Below are 20,452 nucleotides of genomic sequence, written 5' to 3' on the forward strand. Positions count from 1 at the left end.
TTTTTTTTTTTTTTGAGACAGAATCTCCCTCTATTGTTCTAGCTAGAGTGCAGTGGCTTGATCTTAGCTCACTGCAATCTGTGCCTCCCAGGTTCAAGTGATTCTCCTGCCTCAGCCTCCTGAGTAGCTGGGATTACAGGTGCGTGTGACAATGTCTGGCTAATTTTTGTATTTTTAGTAGAGACGGGGTTTCACCATGTTGGCCAAGCTGGTCTCGAACTCCTGACCTCAGGTGAGCTGCCCACCTCGGCCTCCAAAAGTGTTGGGATTACAGGCGTGAGCCACAGTGCCTGGCCCAAGTTTTTTTTATTCATGAAAAATATATGGCTTCAATTGTTAACAATGATTTCTCTTGGGATTTAGGGATGGGCAGTGGACATTAAAACAATGCTTGGGGCCAGGTGCTGTGGCTCACGCCTGTAATCCCAGCACTTTGGGAGGCCGAGGTGGGCGGATCACAAGGTCAGGAGATCGAGACCATCCTGGCTAACACGGTTAAACCCCGTCTCTGCAAAAATACAAAAAATTAGCTGGGCGTGGTGGCGGGCACCTGTAGTCCCAGCTGCTCAGGAGGCTGAGGCAGGAGAATGATGTGAACCCGGGAGGCGGAGCTTGCAGTGAGCTGAGATCACACCACTGCACTCCAGCCTGGGCGACAGAGCGAGACTCCGTCTCAAAAAAGAAAAGAAAACAAAACAAAACAATGCTTATTCGTCTTTACACACTCCATAGTGTTTGAATTTAAAAATTTATACTCTTTTTGTAATTTCAGAAAAGAACAAAAGAATTTGGTTGGAACCGCTCTACAGAGAATCAAAGAAATCAGCCTGAATTATCTGATCTTAACTGAATTTTCAAAAGACTATCTAATACCTTCTAATTGCCACAAGCCAGCTTGTCCTGTTCCAGCCTCCTGGCAGTACAGATGATAGATAATCCGTCTGAAAAAGGCTTCCTCAGGGCAGTGACATCTTTCCAGGTTGAACGGGATTTCTTCACAGCGCAGGGAGAATCTGAAGATCCTTCCCAATTTCTTGTAAACGAATACAGTTCCTTCACTCTGTTGTGTTTTAAATATTTTTATGTTTTGGTTTGTTTGTTTGTCTGTGTATAAAGATGGGGTATCGCTCTGTCACCCAGGCTGCAGGGCAGTGGCCTGATCACAGCTCACTGCAGCCTCTACCTCCTGGACTCAAGTGATCCTCCTACCTCAGTTTCCCGAGTAGCTAGGACTACGGGCGTGCACCAGCACACTTGGCTAATTTTTTATTTTTATTTTTAGTAGACACAAGGGTCTTGCTAAGTTGCCCAGGCTGGTCTCAAACTCCTGAGCTCAAGCAATCCTCCCACTTTGACCTCCCAAAGGGCTGGGATTATAGGTGTAAGCCACCACGCACAGCCAATATTTTTTGTTTTTTAATGGTAGTTTAATTTAATTTAATTTTATTTTATTTTATTATTATTATACTTTAAGTTTTAGGGTACATGTGCACAATGTGCAGGTTTGTTACATATGTATACATGTGCCATATTGGTGTGCTGCACCCATTAACTCGTATTTAGCATTAGGTATATCTCCTAATGCTATCCCTCCCCCCACCCCCCATAATTTTTTTTTTTTTGAGACAATTTCTCTCCTGTTGCCCAGACTGGAGTGCAATGGCGTGATCTCGGCTCCCTGCAACCTCCACCTTCTGGGTTCAAGCAATTCTCTTGCCTCAGCCTCCCAAGTAGCTGGGATTACAGGCATGTGCCACCACACCCGGCTAATTTTGTATTTTTAGTAGAGACAGGGTTTCTCCATGTTGGTCAGGCTGGTTTTGAACTCCCAACCTCAGGTGATCCACCCACCCCGGCCTCCCAAAGTGCTGGGATTACAGGCGTGAGCCGTGGTTCCCAACCATTTTTTTTTTTTTTTTGAGATGGAGTCTTGCTCTGTCGCCTAGGTTGGAGTGCAAAGGCGTGATCTTGTCTCACTGCAACCTCTGCCTCCTGGGTTTAAGCTATTCTCCTGCCTCAGCCTCCCAAGTAGCTGGGATTACAGGTGCGCACCACCATGCCCAGCTAATTTTTGTATTTTTAGTAGAGGCGGAGTTTCACCATGTTGGTCAGGCTGGTCTCGAACTCCTGACCTCAGGGGTTCTGCCCGCCTCGGCCTCCCAAAGTGCTGGGATTACAGGTGTGAACCACCACGCTTAATTTTTTTAAATGGTAAAGTTTTACATCCTCATTGTAAAAAAAAAATGCAGACCATATAGAAATGTATAAACCTTATTTTACAGCGCTAACCACTGTTTAAAGTATGGTTGTATATCCTTTCCAATTTAACAAATATATGCATACATATATAATTTCACGTTTATTTTTTATTGAGATACAATTCACATACCATAAAACTCACCATTCTTTTTTTTTTTTTTTGGGTGGGGGGAACAAAACAATAAACAGCTTTATTACATGGGTGAAGACAAAACAAGGATTTATTTGCCTTTCCGGGCCCTGATTTTCCTAAGATAGAACTCCAACTCTTTGCCCTCTAGCACATAGCCATCTGCTCGGACACACTGTCCCGGCCTTGAAGCGATGCACCCAAGAAGCTTGCCCTGCTGGAACTGCTCCTCCAGGAGACTGCTGATTTTGGCATTCTTTTTCGTCATATTTCTTCTGAATTTTTTTTGGTCGTTTTTTGTTTAAAATCTCTTCTTCCTCAGGAGCCAGCTTGACTCCCTTCTTGCGGCCCAGGGGCAGCGCATAGTGGGACTCGTACCACTGTCGGTACCGTGTGCTGTCGAGAAGCACGATGCAATTCTTCACCAGGGTCTTGGTACGAACCAGCTCGTTATTAGATACATTGTAGACAACATCGATGATCCTTATTTTACGAGTACAACACTCTGAGCCCCAGGAGAAATTCCCCACGTCCAACCTCAGGGCACAGTATTTCTTGTTACCTCCCCGCACACGGACTGTGTGGATGTGGCAGGGGCCAATCTTGGTGTTGGCAGCTGGGCGCCCCAACTCATACTTCCGCTTCTTGTGGTAGGGCTTTCTCTTGCCCCCGGTTTTGCGGCGCTTGTGCCAGTTTTCCCGAGAGATGCCCATTGCTCGGCGCTGGCTGGAAAGAGAAACCAAAACTCACCATTTTAAAGTATACAATTCACTGGGCACAGGGCTATAATCCCAGCACTTTGGGAGGCTAAGGAGAGAGGATCAGTTGAGCCCAGGAGTTTGAGACTTGCCTAGACAGCATAGTGAAACCCTTTCTCTACAAAAAATACAAAAATTAGCTGGGCGTGGTGGCACACACCTGTAGCTCCTGCTACTTGGGAGGCTGAGGTGGGAGGAATGCTTGAGCCAGGGAAGTCGAGGCTGCAGTGAGCCGTGTTTGCACCACTGCACTCCATCCTGGGTGACAGAACAAGATCCTGTCTCAAAAAGTAAAAAAAAAAAGTATAGAATTCAGTGATTTTTAAATAGATTCACGAAATTGTGCAATCATTACCACAGTCTATTTCCAGAACATTTCATCACCTAAAATGAAACCTTATGCCCATTAGTACTCGCTCCCTAGCCTCCATTTCCCCGGCAAGCACCAACCTGCTTTCTGTCTCTCTAGATTTGTGTTCTGGATATTTCAGACCACATGTGACTTTTTTTTTTTGCTGGCTTCTTTCACTAAGCATATTTTCAAGGCTTACTCATATTGTAGCATGTACAAGTACTCTATTTTTTTTTTTTTTTTTTTTTTTGAGATGGAGTCTCACTCCGTCACCCAGGCAGGAGTGCAGTGGCACAATCTCCACTCACTGCAACCTCTGTCTCCCGGGTTCAAGCGATTTTCCTGCCTCAGCCTCTCTAGTAGCTGGGACTACAGGACACACCACCACACCCAGATAATTTTTGTACTTTTAGTAGAGACGGGGTTTTGCCATGTTGCCTAGGCTGGTCTCGAACTCCTGACCTCAGGAGTTCTCACCTCAGCCTCCCAAAGTGCTGGGATTACAGGGATGAGCCACCACGCCTGGCCTATGTTTAACTGTTTTAAAGAACTGTTGGGCTAGGTGCAGAGGCTCACGTCTGCAATCCCAACAATTCGGGAGGCTGAGGCAGGCAAATCATTTGAGCTCAGAAATTGAAGACCAGCCTGGGCAAGGTAGAGAGACCCCCATGTCTACAAAAAATAAAAAAGTAGTCATGTGTGGTGGCCTGCACCTGTAGTTCCAGCTACTCAGGAGGCTGAGATGGGAGAATGACTCGAGCCCGTGAGGTTGAGGCTGCAGTGAGCCGAGATCACACCACTCCATCCTAGGCAAGAGTGAGACCCTCTCTCAAAAAAAAAAAAAAAAAAGAAAGAACCATCAAAGTGTTTTGCACAGCAGTCACACCATTTTACATTTCTGCCAGCAATGTGTACCAGGCTTCCAATTTCTTCACATCTTCACTAACTCTTATTTCCTTTGCTTCAAACTCTAACCATCCAAGTAGGTGTAAAGGGTATCTCATTGTGGTTTTGATTTGCATTTCTCTAATGACTAATAATGTTGAGTATCATTTTATGTGCATGTTGGCCATTTATATGTCATTGGAGAAATGTCTACTCAACCCGTTTGCTCATTTAGAAACTTAGGTAGGTTGGTCTGAGTGCAGTGGTGTTTAAAACTAATTTTTTTTTTTTTTTGAGACAGAGTCTCACTCTGTCGCCCAGGCTGGAATGCAATGGTGAGATCTTGGCTCACTACAACCTCCATCTCCTGGGTTCAAGCAATTCTCCTGCCTCAGCCTCTCAAGTAGCTGGGATTACAAGCATGCGCCACCACACCTGGCTAATTTTTGTATTTTTAGTAGAGACAGGGGTTTCACCATGTTGGCCAGGCTGGTCTCGAACTCCTGACCTAAGGTGATCCACCTGCCTTGGCCTCCCACAGGGCTGGGATTAGAGGCGTGAGCCACCGCACCAGGCTGTTTAAAACTAATTGAGCACAACCAGTTACCAATATCTTTGTTCCTTCTCCACTCCCTCTGCTTCACTTGACTAGCCTAAAATAAATAAATAAAAATAAACTGGGCACAGTGGCTCACACCTATAATCCCAGCACTTTGGGAGGCCGAGGCAGGAGTTCAAGATCAGCCTGGGCAACATAGTGAAAAACAATCTCAAAAAAGAAAAATTAGCCAGGCATGGTGGCATGCACCTGTGTTTCCAGCTACTTAGGAGCAGAGGTGGGAGGATCGCTTGACTCTGGGAGTTCAAGTTTGCATTGAGCTGTGATTGCGCCACTGCACTCTCGCTTGGGTGACAGAGCAAGACCTTGTCTCAAAAAATTTAAAACAAAAAAAAAAAACTGGTTGTCTTTTTATTGTTGAATTGTAAGAGTTTTAAAAAATATATTCTGGAAACAAATCCCTTATTAGAGATATGATTTGCAAATATTTTTTCCAATTTTTTTTTTTTTTTAAGACAAAGTTTCACTTTGTCGCCCAGGCTGGTCTTGATTCCTGGCTTCAAGAGATGCTCTTACCTCCACCTCCTGAAGCCCCAAAGAGCTGGAATTACAGCCAGTGAGCCACTGCACCAGCCTCCAATTTTTTAGATTTTACATTTTAGAACCAAAATGGGTTACTAAATACACTGTTCTGTAATCTGCTCTTTTCTTTAATAGTAGTTCATGTACATCTTTCAAGGTCAAGAGAAAGCTGTCACTTTCTCCCCCTATTTTATTTTTCCTTCCCTCATTCTTTTTCGCTGCTGCATAGCATTCCATTGTAATTTGCCACTGTTTATTGGACCAGTCCTCTGAGCTTTACAGAGCCCTTAGTTGGGATGTTAGTGAGAAACCACGACAGCAGTGGAGACAGTCATCTCCCTTCCATGCTGTCAGCTTTTGGATGATGTGAAAATGCAAGCAGGCACAGGAAATGTCTCTAACTTGCTTACACTTCCTCCCTGAACCCCTGCGGTTTCACAACTCCTGCAGGCACGCCTCCCTCCCCGCCTGCCAGTGTCACCAGCCTGGTGCCTCTGTGAGAAAGTACCACTATAAGAGGCCTAAGGGCATGATCATTTTCCTCTTTCACCCTGTCTAGGTTGCCAGCAAATCCCACAGGCCTCCTGACGCTGCCCCTGGGGCCACAGGTCCCTCGAGTGCTGGAAGGATGAAGGATTCCTGCATCACCGTGATGGCCATGGAGCTGCTGTCTGGGTTCTTTTTCTTCGGTAGGCAAGGGAGGAGGCAGGGGAAGGGACATGTGTCTGTGACCAGAGAAACTGCAGGGCTTGGTGGAGCTGGAGTAAACAAGGAGCTGCCCCCTAAAAGTGGGATTGGCCTTAGGGATATGGAAGGAGAAAGGAGGGAGTGGGGAAATAAAAGAAACAAATAAGCAAGGGGTGGAGGCAAAGACAGAGAAGGGAGCATAAGAAGGGGCAGTGGGTTCTTTAAAAAGGCAGATGGGGCCAGGCACGGTGGCTCACGCCCTTAATCCCAGCACTTTAGGAGGCTAAAGTGGGCAGATTACTTGAGGTCAGGAATTTAAGACAGACCGGCCAATATGGCAAAACCTCATCTCTACTAAAAATACAATAAAACTAGCTGGGCGTGGTGGCACAGGCCTGTAATCCCAGCTACTCAGGAGGCTGAGGCATGAGAATCATTTGATCCCAGGAGGCAGAGGTTGCAGTGAGCCAAGCTCGTGCCAGTGCACTCCACCCTGGGTGACAGAGCAAGACCCTGTCTCTTAAACAACAAACAAACAAAAGGCAGATGGTTAACGAGTAGCTAGAGCTGGGAGGAGGGTGCTGGGTTCTGGGGCCACTTCTGTGCGTTTTAGGCAAGTCCTTTCCCCTTTCCAGCCCCACACCCTTCATCTAAACAAATGAAGGCCCGGCTTCCATGACATTCTAGGATGCTCTGAACTAAACTCCATGCCGGGAGAGAAAGCAGGGCGGAAAGGACAGCTGGGTGTGCCAGGGCGCCTGGGCAGGCCGACTGAGGGGGAAGGGGGCTGGGATCTACAGATGCTCCGAAAGACTGGCCCCGTGGGGTGGGGAGGCAGCCCCCCAGGGATCAGGGGAGCTACAATCTGAGACTGTGGGAGGAGGCGCCTGGGCCCCATGACCGCAGGAGAAGTGGGTGGCAGAGGCGCACCCGGCTCGGGGGCATCCCCATCTTGGCCTCTGCCTGGGAACTTGGCCACCCTCTGCCTTGGGGCCTCTTGGGTCTGCTCCTCTCTCTGGAGCCTCTAACTTCTCATCCTTCCTTTTTTGCAGAGAGGCCAAATGGGAAGTTGTGTCCTCAGGCCCTGGGAAGAGCTTTCAGAGCTCTAGGGGGGCCGGGAGTTGCTCCTTCCATATTCCAGAAGTCAACGCCCTGGAGGGGAAGCGCAGGGCGCGGGTCCGCTCCGCCCACCAGGGTGCGGGCGGCCTGGGGAGCGAGAGCCGGGTGGGCCTGGGATCGGCCACCTGCCGGGCACGTGCAGAGGCGGGGGTCCCTAGGTCGCAGCTGACGACCCTTGCCTTCCTCAGCGCCGGCCTCGAGCTACAACCTGGACGTGCGGGGCGCGCAGAGCTTCTCCCCACCGCGCGCCGGGAGGCACTTTGGATACCGCGTCCTGCAGGTCGGAAACGGGTGAGCTGTGCCGCACAAGTCCTCCTCCTGATGCCCGCCCTGGGGCAGCCCCCCGAAGCGGTGGCCGCCTCCCCGACCCTCGCCTGGACCAGTGGGTGGCACAGGGCAGCTCTCCAGGGGTTCCCGTCTGGAGGAGCCTGTGGTGGGAATCCTCAGAGACAGGAGTGAGGGATCAAAAAGCGGGATAAAGGCGATCAGGGAGGCCATGGAAGTGCAGAACAGGGAAGGATCCCAGCCCCAAAACACTTCGCATTGCCCAGTAGGTTCCTAACACTCCCTTACTCCCCTGCGAGTGCCTGGAAGCCAGGAGTCTGTTCTCTCTTCCTAACCCTTCTTAGATACACCACCGCCCAGCACACAGTAGGTAAGCCATGAATGGCTTTTGAATCAAGGACTGAATGAATGTACTTGTCATGAGACATTCTGGCGGATCATTCTCTGGGCCTCAGAGACTGTAAATGCAAAGGAACCTTAATTTTCTAGGATTTTAGCATTTGGAATTATTTCTCTGCGATTCTGTAGGGAAGAGGTGAGGACGGAGGCACCTTCCTTTTTTTTTTTTTTTTTTTTAGACGGAGTTTTCGCTCTTATCGCCCAGGCTGTAGTGCAACGGTTAGATCTCAGCTCACTGCAATCTGTGCCTCCCGGGTTCAAGCCATTCTCCTGCCTCAGCCTCCCAAATAGATGGGATTACAGGCATGCACCACCACGCCCGCCTAATTTTTGTATTTTTAGTAGAGACGGGGTTTCACCATGTTGGCCAGGCTGGTCTCAAGTTCCTGACCTCAGGTGATCCACGGACATCGGCCTCCCAAAGTACTTTGGCCTCATGCGAAAGTTACAGGCATGAGCCACCCCACCAGGCCAGAGGCACCTTCTTGAAGGGGAATGGCTGCAGTGCTTGGAGAAATGAGGCAGGAGATCTGAACCTCCTTAGCAGGCAGGAGTAGGGGGGTACAGATCTGGGCCACTCCCTCTCACAAGTGAGATTTCTCACCAGGGTCATCGTGGGAGCTCCAGGGGAGGGGAACAGGACAGGAAGCCTCTATCAGTGCCAGTCAGGCACAGGACACTGCCTGCCAGTCAGCCTGAGAGGTGAGTAACTGGGGGGTGAGCTGGGAAGAATGGGATCTTGGGGAAACGGAGGCTGGCCCCAGCCCACCTAGATTGCCTGAGCTCCTCCAGACCAACCTTCTGGTGCCTACAGGTTCCAACTATACCTCCGAGTACTTGGGAATGACCTTGGCAACAGATCCCACAGATGGAAGCGTTTTGGTAAGAATTTTGTGTTATCAGAGCCTGTGAAGCTCAATTCAAGTAATGAGAGAAGAAAAGAGGAAGAATGTGGATAAAAGTTCCTACAGAGGGTCAAAGGCATCAGAGTCAATTAGTGCTTATTGAGAACCAATGATGAGCCAGCTTTTTTTTTTTTTTTTTTTGAGACGAGGTCTCATTCTATTATTCTATTTCCCAGGCTGGAGTGCAGTGGTGTGATCACAGCTCATTGTAGCTTCAACCTCCCTGCACTCAAGTAATCCTCCCACCTCAGCCTCCCAATTAGCTGGGACTATAGGGGCATGCTACCATGCCCAGCTAATTTTTATATTTTTTGTAGAGACAGTCACTATGTTACCCAGACTGGTCTTGAGCTCAAGAATCCTCCTGCCTCTAATCCCAGCACTTGGGAGGCCGAGGCGGGCGGATCACGAGGTCAGGAGATCGAGACCATCCTGGCTAACACGGTGAAACCCCGTCTCTACTAAAAACACAAAAAATCAGCCAGGCGTGGTCACGGGCTCCTGTAGTCCCAGCTACTCGGGAGGCTGAGGCAGAAGAAAGGTGTGAACCCGGGAGGTGGAGCTTGCAGTGAGCCAAGATCGTGCCACTGCACTCCAGCCTGGGCGACAGAGCGAAACTCCGTTTTAAAAAAAAAAAAGAATCTTCCTGCCTCAGCTTCCAAAGTGCTGGGATTACAGGTGTGAGCCACCACACCCAGCAGAGCCAGCTATTTTCAAGAACTTACCTGACTTTTCTTCCAAATATGAAATATCTGTGATCATTGATACGCAATATGATTTTTAATGGTATACAAGCTTTTAATGTTTTCATGGTTATAAATTTAATGGCTTATTAGAAAAAAATATAACAAGCACATCAAATTTATAATTTCCTACATCATATTGCTTAGGAAGAGGCTGAAGTTAAACAAAAATTTAAAGGAAAATATTAAGAAAATAATAGGATGCTCTTATGGCAGATATTGTGAAGTATTACACAAATGCCTAAAGTTTAGGAAACACTGCTTTTTTTTTTTTTTTTTTTGAGACAGAGTTTCGCTCTTGTCACCCAGGCTGGATTGCAGTGGCATGATCTCAGTTCACTGCAACCTCCGCCTCCCGAGTTCAAATGATTCTCCTGCCTCAGCCTCCGGAGTAGCTGGGATTACAGGCGTGTGCCACCATGCCTGGCTAATTTTTGTATTTTTAGTAGAGATGGGGTTTCGCCATGCTGGTCAGGCTGGTCTCGAACTCCTGACCTCAGTTGATCTGCCAGCCTCGGCCTCCCAAAATGCTGGGATTACAGGCATGAGCTACCACACCTGGTCACTTTATTTCTTTTAACCCCTCAAGACACTCAGGTGAGACAGGGATCAGTGTACACATTTCACACACGAGGAAACAGGACCAAAGGGTTAAGAGACTTGACCAAGGTCACATGGTTGCAAAGTGGTAGAGTCAGGATTTGAATAAAATTCTCATTTGATTCCAAGTTCATTGCTCTTTCCAACTTATCCCAGCCAGCATCCTTCTGTGTGAGAGATAGAATACTGAGTGAAATACTCATCCAGTATTTAAGTAGGGCTTGTTTATTTAGCTACTATTATATGCCAGGCATTGGGCAAGGTTCTGACAGGGGAAGGGGAGTGAGATACAAAGTTGATGAGGCCGGGCTGGTGGCTCACATCTGTAACCCCAGCACTTTGGGAAGCCAAAGCTGGAGGATTGCTTGAGGCCAGGAGTTCAAGACCAGCCTGGTCAACCCTGTCCCTACAAAAAAAAAATGTTTTTTTCATTAGCTGGGCATGGCGGCACATGCGTGTAGTCCCAGCTACTTGGGAGGATCAATTGAGGCCAGGAGTTCAAGGCTGCAGTGAGCTATGATCACACCACTACACTCTAGCCAGGGAGACAGAGTGAGACCTGTGTCTAAAAAGAACAAAAACAAAACAAAGCAAAAAGATGACCATGATACGAGCCCAGACTTTGAAGAAATTGCAGTCTGGCAGGAAAGGGTCATAAATGAAAGAAATGACTTTGGGAGGCCGAGACAGGCGGATTGCTTGAGCCTAGGAGTTTAAGACTGGCCTGAGCAACATGGCAAAACGCCATCTCTACAAAAAAAAAATTAGCCAGGCATGGTGGCGTGTGCCTGTAGTCCCAGCTATTTGGGAGGCTGAGGTAGGAGAATCACCTGAGCCCAGGAAGTTGAGGCTGCAGTGAGCCATGATTGTGCCACCGCACTCCAGCCTGGGTGATGGGAGTGAGACCCGAAAAGAAAGAAAGCAAGGAAAGAAAGCAAGAAAGCAAAGAAAGGAAAGAAAGAAAGGAGGGAGGGAGGGAGGGAAGGAAGGAAGGAAGGGGAGAGGAGGAGAGAGAGAGAGAGATAGGAAGGAAGGAAGAAAGAAGAAAAAGAAAGACGAAGGAAGGAAGGAAGGAGAAGGAAGGAAGGAAAGAAAGAAAGAAAAGGCCGGGTGCAGTGGCTCACTCCTGTAATCCCAGCACTTTGGGAGGCCGAGGTGGGCAGACACAAGGTCAGGAGTTTGAGACCATCCTGGCCAATATGGTGAAACCCTGTCTCTACTAAAAATACAAAAATTAACTGGGTGTGGTGGTGGGCACCTGCAGTCCCAGCTACTCAGGAGGCTGAGGCAGGAGAATCACTTGAACCCGGGAAGCAGAGGTTGCAGTGAGCCGAGATCACACCACTGCACTCCAGACTGGGTGACAAAGCGAGACTCCATCAAAAAAAAAAAAAAAAAGTAAGAAAGAAAAAGAAAGAAAGAAAGATGGGGGGAGGGGAGGGGAGGAGAGAGGAAGGGAAAAAGAAAGAAAGAGGCATGGCCTGGTGCGGTGGCTCACGCCTGTAATCCCAGCACTTTGGGAGGCCGAGGCAGGCGGATCATGAGGTCAGGAGATCGAGACCATCCTGGCTAACACGGTGAAACCCCGTCTCTGCTAAAAATACAAAAAATTAGCCGGGTGTGGTGGCGGGTGCCTGTAGTCCCAGCTACTCAAAAGGCTGAGGCAGGAGAATGGTGTGAACCCGGGAGGCGAAGCTTGCAGTGAGCCGAGATCGCGCCATGCCGTCCAGCCTAGGCGATAGAGCGAGACTCCGTCTCAAAAAGAAAAAAAAGAAAAGAAAAGAAAGAAAGAAAGAAAGAAAGAGGCATTGTGTATTCTGGGAATCTTGATAATTTGATTTGGCTGGAACACAGAAAGAGAGATTGGGACTAGGAGAAGATGGGCCTGGAAATGTGGGGTCGTGCCCAATGTAAGCCCAGATAAGGAGTCCAGACTCACCGCCAGTCCTACAGGCGGTGAGCATCCGTTGGCATAGCGCATTGGTAGGATGGGAGGGATGGACTGTAGAGACCGTGGAGGCGGACATTCCTTGCCTTGGTAACCAGTTGGATAGAGGAAGTGAGAAAGGGGACAAGGACTCTGAACGTTCTTATTTTTGGTTGATGGTGCCCAAAAGACACATAGCAAATAGGAGACCTAAATCTTTGGCCTTTCTTCCTTTAGGCCTGTGACCCTGGGCTGTCTCGAACGTGTGACCAGAACACCTATCTGAGTGGCCTGTGTTACCTCTTCCGCCAGAATCTGCAAGGTCCCATGCTGCAGGGGCATCCTGGTTTTCAGGGTAAGGAACTGGGGACTCAGTGGATAAAAATACCTCCAATTGGCTGCCCCTAGAGAGAACCAGCATGGGCAGGTCAAACACCAGAGATGCTTCACTGGATCCCTTGCATCTGGCTTCTGCAGAATGTATCAAGGGCAACGTAGACCTGGTATTTCTGTTTGATGGTTCGATGAGCTTGCAGCCAGATGAATTTCAGAAAATTCTGGACTTCATGAAGGATGTGATGAAGAAACTTAGCAACACTTCATACCAGGTAAAAACGTTAGGATTCTTGGTTGTAGGCAATAGATGCCTACATGAACTGGCTTAAACCATGAAAGGAAATTTTAGTATGTGGAATCCTCAGAGCCTATGGGCATGGCTATAACTGGGCCTCTGGAAGGGACAAGAACCGGGGAGTAGAAAGCTTCTAGGAGTCTCTCTAGTTCTCATTTCCCTTTTTTTTTTTTTTGAGATGAAGTTTTGCTCTTGTTACCCAGGCTGGAGTGCAATGGCACAATATCGACTCACTGCCTCCCAGGTTCAAGCGAGTCTCCTGCCTCAGCCTCCCAAGTAGCTGGTATTACAGGCACCTGCCACTACACCCAGCTGATTTTTGTATTTTTAGTAGAGATGGGGTTTCACCATGTTGGCCAGGCTGGTCTCAAACTCCTGACCTTGTGATCCGCCCACCTTGACCTCCCAAAGTGCTGGGATTACAGGTGTGAGCCACCGTGCATGGCCATTTTTTCTTTCTGAGGCAGGGTCTCACTGTGTCCCCAAGGCTGGAATGCAGTGGCACGATCATAGCTCACTGTAGCCTCAAACTCCTGGGCTCAAATGATCCTCCCAAGTAGCTGGGACTACCCGTGTGCACCACTGTGGGTGGCTAATTTTTAAATTTTCTGTAGAGATGGTTTATCATTGTGTTGCCCAGACTGGTCTCAAACTCCTGGATCTCTCAAGAGATTCTCCCACCTTGGCCTCCCAAAGTGCTGGGATTACAGGCATGAGCCACTGTGCCCAGCTAGTTCTCATTTCTGTTTCTTTTTGCGTCTTTGCTTCCTTCTTCTCTTTTCTCAGTCTCCGTAGACTGGCTCCCTTAGTGCCTTTAGACCACATAGACCTATGGAAAGCTCCTAAGTTCATGTGTTAAAGTTCCAAGAGGGCTTTTTACCTTCCCCTCAACCAACGCCTCCCTTTGCAAATTTCCAGTTCTGAGAAGAGGTTCTGGCTGGCATAGCTTCAGTCAGGTGTTGATCCCTGGCCCAGCCAACGGTATCTAGTTAAGCAGGGTCACTCAGCAGAAATGCTGCTGGAACCCATCCCTATCAGTGACATAGGTGGACCCAGGAGCTCAACACACAGTGTTACATGAGGGAGCAAGGTTTATTTCATTTTATTTCTGTGCTTATTTGTATATTGCTCATTTTTAAAAGAATTATCTGAGGCAAGGATGTGGAGTTGGGTTGCCCAGGTCCTGCATAAGAAGAGATTGAGCCAGGCACAGTGGCTCACACCTGTAATCCCAGCACATTGAGAGGCTTAGCCGGGAGGATCACTTGAAGACAGGAGTTTGAGACCAGCCTGGGCAACATAGCAAGACCCCATTTCTACAAAAAATAAAAGCTAGCCAAGTGTGGTGGCACGTGCCTGTAGTCCCAGCTACTTTGGAGGCTGACGAGGGAGGATGGCTCGAGCCTGGGAGGCTGAGGCTGCAGTGAGCTATGATTGTGCCCCTGCACTCCAGCCTGGGAGACAGAACAAGACCCTGTCTTGAAAAAGAAGAAGTACAATTTGGGGCTGGGCACGGTGGCTCATGCCTGTAATCCCAGCACTTTGGGAGGCCAAGGCAGGTGGATCACCTGAGGTCAGGAGTTCGAGACCAGCCTGGCCAGTATGGTGAAACACCATCTCTACTAAAAATACACACACACAGACACAAATATTCGGGTGTGGTGGCACGTGCCTGTAATCGCAGCTGTTTGGGAGGCTGAGGCACGAAAATCGCTGGAACCTGGGAGGCAGAGGTTGCAGTGAGCCAAGATCGTGCCACTGCACTCCAGCCTGGGTAACAAGAGTGAAACTCCATCTAAAAAAAAAAAAAAAAAAAAGTAGAGTTTGGAACAGACAAATGGAAAGGGATATATAATTGAATATCATTTCTTCCTTCTTTTTCCAGTTTGCTGCTGTTCAGTTTTCCACAAGCTACAAAACAGAATTTAATTTCTCAGATTATGTTAAACGGAAGGACCCTGATGCTCTGCTGAAGCATGTAAAGCACATGTTGCTGTTGACCAACACCTTTGGTGCCATCAATTATGTCGCGTGAGTTCCCTTTTGCAGGACAGCACGTGCCCAGTGATTTGTTCTGGGTGATCTACCCACTTCCAGCTGCAGGGAATGGGAACTCAGTAGGTAGGTACAGCAAGGGGCTGTTTATTGTCTGAATTAAAGTGGAACAATTTTACTGCAGATTCTTTTGGTTGTACGTAACAGAAATCTACTCTGTACTAATTAAATCCAAGAGAAAGTCTAAGCCAGGTGCACAATCTGTAATCCCAGTGCTTTGGGAAGCTGAGGCAGGAGGATCTCTTGAGCCTAGGCGTTCTTGTTTGGTTGGTTTTTGGTTTTTGTTTTTGTTTTTTGAGATGGAGTTTCGCTCTTGTTGCCTAGGCTGTAGTGCAATGGCATGATCTCGGCTCACCGCAACCTCCACCTCCCAGGTTCAAGCCATTCTCCTGCCTCCGCCTCCCAAGTAGCTGGGATTATAGACCTGTGCCACCACGCCCGGCTAACTTTTTTTGTATTTTTAGTAGAGATGGGCTTTCACCATGTTGGCCAGGCTGGTCTCAAACTCCTGACCTCAGGTGATCTACCTGCCTCGCCCTCCCAAAGTGCTGGGATTACAGGTGTGAGTCACCACGCCTGGCCTATGAGCCAGGAGTTTGAAGCTGCAGTGAGCTATGATCACACCACTGCACTTCAGCCTGGACAACAGAGTAAGATCTTATCTCTAAAAAATTAAAAATAAATTTAAAAAGAAGAGCGAGGACACCAATGTGGCTGGAGAGAAATAAGTGAGGGGGGAAAATAGTAGGTGATGAGGTCAGAGAGATCATGAGGGTCTGGATAGGTTAGTGACTTGGAGGCCATAGTGAGGACTTTGGCTTTCCTCTGAGTAAGATGAGAAGTCATTAGAGGTTTTGAGTAGAGGGGTGATGATCTGATTTATGTTTTTTAAAAGATCCCTCTGGCTGCAGGGTTGATATTATACTGTAGAGGGGGCAAGGGCGGGTGGAAGCGATAGGGCCGGTTAGAAGGCTACTGAAAAATCCAGATGAGAGACAATGGTTGTTTAAACCAGGGTGGAAATCCATGAACAGGACCCGCAATAGGCCCATGTCTGTGTGGATGGAGATCGGAGAAGCATTTTGCATCCAAGATAGAACCAGAGGTCTTGACAGCAGGTGTTCATGGGTAAGATGGTTCACACCTTGCTGCTGTTCCAGCAAGAGCTATGGCCAACCCAACTTGCTCAGAGGAAGGCTGTGGGCAAGGCAGGAATTTTCTTTTTCTCTTTTTTTAGAGTCAAGGTCTCACTCTGTTGCCCAGGCTGGAGTGCAGTGACATGATCCTAGCTCACTGCAGCCTCAAACTCCTGGGGTCAAGCGATCCTCCTGTCTCAGCCTCCTGAGTAGTTGGGACTACAATCACACACCACCATGCCTGGCTAATTGTTTTCATCTTTGTAGAGTTGGAGTCTCGCTATGTTGCCCAGGATGGTCTGGAACTCCCAGGACAGAAATTTTTAGCCTTGGCCCATCTGGTGTTCAGTTCTCCCTTCTTTATTATTTTTTAAATTTTTTTGAGGGTGGAGGATTTTAGCAAAAAACAGAAAGCCTGCCAGACAAATTCTAAAAGAGCTGTAACACTAGTTCTCCCTCCTTCGTCTCACATGCACAACTGCCTCCTCTGTGCTGGGAGCCAGAGATACAGCAACAAATCCAACAACGTCCTTTCCTTGAGGAACTCATGGTTTAGGGGGAAAATTGACAGAGAAACGAGTCATGGTAATTCACTAGGTTCACTGCTATAGTAGAGATCTGGAGGCAGCCTGGGGACTACGGGAAGGCAGAGGAGGTGCTGGAAGAGCTTGCTCTGGAAGAGTGGCTCCCCAATTTTCTTCAGCTGTAGGACCCTCTCTTCCACATTGAAATCTCACTTGGAGATTTCTGTAGCTGATTAAAGAGTAGTGGCCATGTGATTGCAATGGAGGGTAGGAAGCCCAGAGTCATTCCTCACAAAACCTCCTCCTCCTGTCCATGGGCTGTGGGACACCCTCTGGACTGCCCAGGATGCAGTGTGAGGACCACTGGTCCAGAAGGAAAGGGATGGCAGCGAGGAGGTTTAGAGGTGACCACCGCAGGCTTGGAATCCCGGCCTGGGAGATCCAGGAAGGGCTTTTGCGTAACCAGCATGGCGGTGACTTGATGAGCAGGTGGAGAAGGAGACCTCAGGCCCTAGTTTGGGGGAGTCTCTCACCTCCTCCTTTCTTGGACACAGGACAGAGGTGTTCCGGGAGGAGCTGGGGGCCCGGCCAGATGCCACCAAAGTGCTCATCATCATCACGGATGGGGAGGCCACTGACAGTGGCAACATCGATGCGGCCAAAGACATCATCCGCTACATCATCGGGGTAGGGCCCCGGCTGCTTCCTGCATCTCATCTTCCCTCTCCTCTTTCTGAACCCCAGGCCCCTTTCTCCCTGGGGCCAGACTCTTGTGAAAATAATAGCAAACTGGACTGAGGTTTGGGGGATTTCAGCTCCTCACTCTCCACTCCCTCACAGATTGGAAAGCATTTTCAGACCAAGGAGAGTCAGGAGACACTCCACAAATTTGCCTCAAAACCTGCGAGCGAGTTTGTGAAGATTCTGGACACATTTGAGAAGCTGAAAGATCTATTCACTGAGCTGCAGAAGAAGATCTATGTCATTGAGGGTGAGTGGCAGGCCCTGGGAGAGGGCTCGGGAGTCTGCATAAAGAAATTCCCCTGGGACATCAGGCTGGGCTCGGTGGCTCACGCCTGTAATCCCAGCACTTTGGGAGGCCGAGGCAGGTGGATCAGTTGAGCTCAGGAGTTTGAGACCAGCTTGGGCAACATGGCGAAACCCCATCTATACTAAAAATACAAAAAATAGCCAGGTGTGGTGGTAGGTGCCTGTAATCCCAGCTACTCAGGAGGCTGAGGCACAAGAATCGCTTGAACTCAGGAGGCAGAGGCCACAGTGAGCCAAGATCACACCACTGCACTCCAGCCTGGGTGGCAGAGGAAGACTCCATTTCAAAAAATAAAAAACAAAAAACAAAAATGGCCGGGCGCAGTGGCTCATGCCTGTAATCTCAGCACTTTGGGAGGCCGAGGTGGGCAGATCACCTGAGGTCAGGAGTTCAAGACCAGCCTGGCCCACGTGGCGAAACCCCGTCTCTACTAAAAATACAAAAATTAGTGGGCTTGGTGGCGCACGCCTGTAATCCCAGCTACTCAGAGGGCTGAGGCAGGAGAATCGCTTGAACCCAGGAGGCGGAGGTTGCAGTGACCTGAGATGTGCCATTGCACTCCAGCCTGGGCGACACAGCAAGACTCAGTCTCAAAAAAAAAAAAAACCTCCCCTGGGACATCATATTAGAAACACAAAGAATAATAAGCACTTACTGAATATCTGACCTTGTGCCAAGGGCTTGCCTAAATAAAACAGACCTTTAGAAGGAATTTAGGAGAGGGTCATTTGAGAGCAGCCTCTGTGATCTTTCTTTCTCTTCCTTCTTTCTCTCCTTCCTTCCTTCCTCCCTTCCTTCCCTTTCCCTCTCCTCCCCTCCCCTCTCCTCCCCTCTCCTTCCCCCTTCCTCTCCCCTCCTCTTCTCTTCTTTTCTCTTCTCTTTCTTTTCTTTTCTTTTCTTTTTTTTTTTGAGACAGAGTCTCTCTCTGTTGCCCAGGCTGGAGTGCAGTGGCGCAATCTCTGCTCACTGCAAGCTCCACTTCCTGGGCTCACACCATTCTCCTGCCTCAGCCTCCCGAGTAGCTGGGACTATAGGCGCCAGCCACCATGCCCAGCTAATTTTTTGTATTTGTATTTTTTTTTTTTACTTTTTTTTTTTTTGAGACGGAGTCTTTCTCTGTCCCCCAGGCTGGAGTGCAGTGGCGCGATCTCAGCTCACTGCAAGCTCTGCCTCCCGGGTTCACGCCATTCTCCTGCCTCAGCCTCCCGAGTAGCTGGGACTACAGGCACCCGCCAACACGCCCGGCTAATTTTTTGTATTTTTAGTAGAGACTGGGTTTCACCGTGTTACTGAGGGTGGTCTCGATCTCCTGACCTTGTGATCCGCCCGCCTCAGCCTCCCAAAGTGCTGGGATTACAGGCTTGAGCCACCGCGCCCGGCCAATTTTTTGTATTTTAGTAGAGACAGGGTTTCACCGTGTTAGCCAGGATGGTCTCGATCTGACCTCGTGATCTGCCCGCCTTGGCCTCCCAAAGTGCTGGGATTACAAGTGTGAACCACCGCGCCCAGCCTCTTCTCTTTTTTGCTTTTCTTTCACAGGGTTTCACTCTGTCACCCAGGCTGGGCATGATCACAGCTCACTGCAGCCTTGACCTTCCAGGCTCAGGTGATCCTCCCACATAGCTGGGACTACAGGTGTGTGATACCACACCCAGCTAATTTTTTTTTTTTGTATTTTTTATAAAGGCAGGGGTCTCACTATGTTGCCCAGGCTGGTCTTGAATTCCTGGCCCCAAGCAATCTGCCCACCTCGGCCTCCTAAAGTGCTAGGATTATAGGCATGAGCCACCACACCCGGCCCTCTCTGATATTTCTTTCTGAAATTCCATCTTCTCTTGGAGCTCAGGTTGATCCAGGACTGACCTATGTCTTGCTGGTGTGATCTGAGCCCTGCAGAGTGAATTTAATTCCTCCCCCTTCTTGCTCAACTGTCTTGCTGTTACTTATCCAAGGCTCCACATTACTTCAGACGGGCAGGCTGGCAGGGGCCAGTGTGAAGAACCCACAAGTCTTCTTCGCTGGCCTAGAATAAGAGAAGATTTATATTGTGGTTACTGGATGGAGGACTGGTTATGGAGGGCATTTCCCCAGGAAGCTTACTTGACTGAAAGATATGTGATTCCTACAGGAAAGTCTCCTTTGCTAGGACACAGCCTTGGTGTTCAGTTCAGTTAAAGAAGCAACGGCCTGAGCGTGGTGGCTCACGCCTGTCATCTCAACACTCTGGGAGGCTGAGGCAGGCAGATCACTTGAGGTTACCCAGCTACTTGGGAGGCTAAGGTAGGAGAATCACTTGAACCCAGGAGGCAGAGGTCGCAGTGAGCTGAGATTGTGACACTGCACTCCAGCCTGGGCGACAAGAGCAAAACTGTCCCAAAAAAAAAAAAAAAAAAAAAAAGCAGCAGCAATGGTCCAGCCTGGGCAGCATAGCAAGAACCCATGTCTAAATAATTAATAAAAATGAACGGTGAATTTTTTAAAAAATGTTTTTTAAAAAAACTCACTCTCAACTGGCTTTTAAACTGAGATATGAAAGACGAGATTCAAACAGCAATGTGAGAAAGGTGGAATGAGGGCAGAGAGAAGCACAGGTGCAAGGCCAGGGACGGGGAAAGGGCTCGGCATGCCAGGAAAATGGAAAAAGTTCAGTGTGACTGGAGCACAGTGAGAAAGGGAGAGAGAGGGTCGGCAGGGAGGTAAGGGTCTTCCAGGCCCTCAGAAAGAGTTTGGATTTCAGTGTGAAGATCGATGAGAAATCATGAAGGAGTTTTTTGTTGTTATTGTTTTGAGACAGGGACTCACTCTGTTGCCCAGACTGGAGTGCAGTGGCACGATCATGGCTCACTGCAGCCTCAAACTCCTGGG

The 20,452-nt window shown here is 48.7% G+C and overlaps 1 protein-coding gene, 1 non-coding gene and 1 pseudogene across 2 annotated transcripts in view; 1 reads left to right on the plus strand and 2 right to left on the minus strand.

Moving 5' to 3' along the window:
• Window positions 1-2,439: 2,439 nt before the first annotated feature.
• On the minus strand, window positions 2,440-3,102 carry LOC116470250 (small ribosomal subunit protein eS8-like; annotated as a pseudogene).
• Window positions 3,103-5,980: 2,878 nt separating this feature from the next.
• The window catches only part of ITGAL (integrin subunit alpha L), a 50,627-nt gene continuing 36,155 nt past the window's right edge, over window positions 5,981-20,452 (plus strand). Inside the window, exons 1-9 of the mRNA XM_032155683.2 lie at window positions 5,981-6,214; window positions 7,520-7,622; window positions 8,623-8,717; window positions 8,830-8,897; window positions 12,428-12,545; window positions 12,668-12,798; window positions 14,707-14,852; window positions 17,091-17,223; window positions 17,377-17,527. Of these exons, the coding sequence (XP_032011574.1) occupies window positions 6,154-6,214; window positions 7,520-7,622; window positions 8,623-8,717; window positions 8,830-8,897; window positions 12,428-12,545; window positions 12,668-12,798; window positions 14,707-14,852; window positions 17,091-17,223; window positions 17,377-17,527 (1,006 nt within the window). The 5' untranslated portion in view covers window positions 5,981-6,153. The remainder of the gene's footprint in view (window positions 6,215-7,519; window positions 7,623-8,622; window positions 8,718-8,829; window positions 8,898-12,427; window positions 12,546-12,667; window positions 12,799-14,706; window positions 14,853-17,090; window positions 17,224-17,376; window positions 17,528-20,452) is intronic.
• LOC116472060 (U7 small nuclear RNA) lies at window positions 16,401-16,461 on the minus strand. The gene has a single exon (XR_004248971.1). It is a non-coding gene; the product is annotated as a U7 small nuclear RNA (small nuclear RNA).

Source organism: Hylobates moloch, unplaced genomic scaffold (genome assembly GCF_009828535.3).
Source record: "Hylobates moloch isolate HMO894 unplaced genomic scaffold, HMol_V3 SCAFFOLD_6, whole genome shotgun sequence".
In the NCBI taxonomy this organism is placed as follows: domain Eukaryota; kingdom Metazoa; phylum Chordata; class Mammalia; order Primates; family Hylobatidae; genus Hylobates; species Hylobates moloch.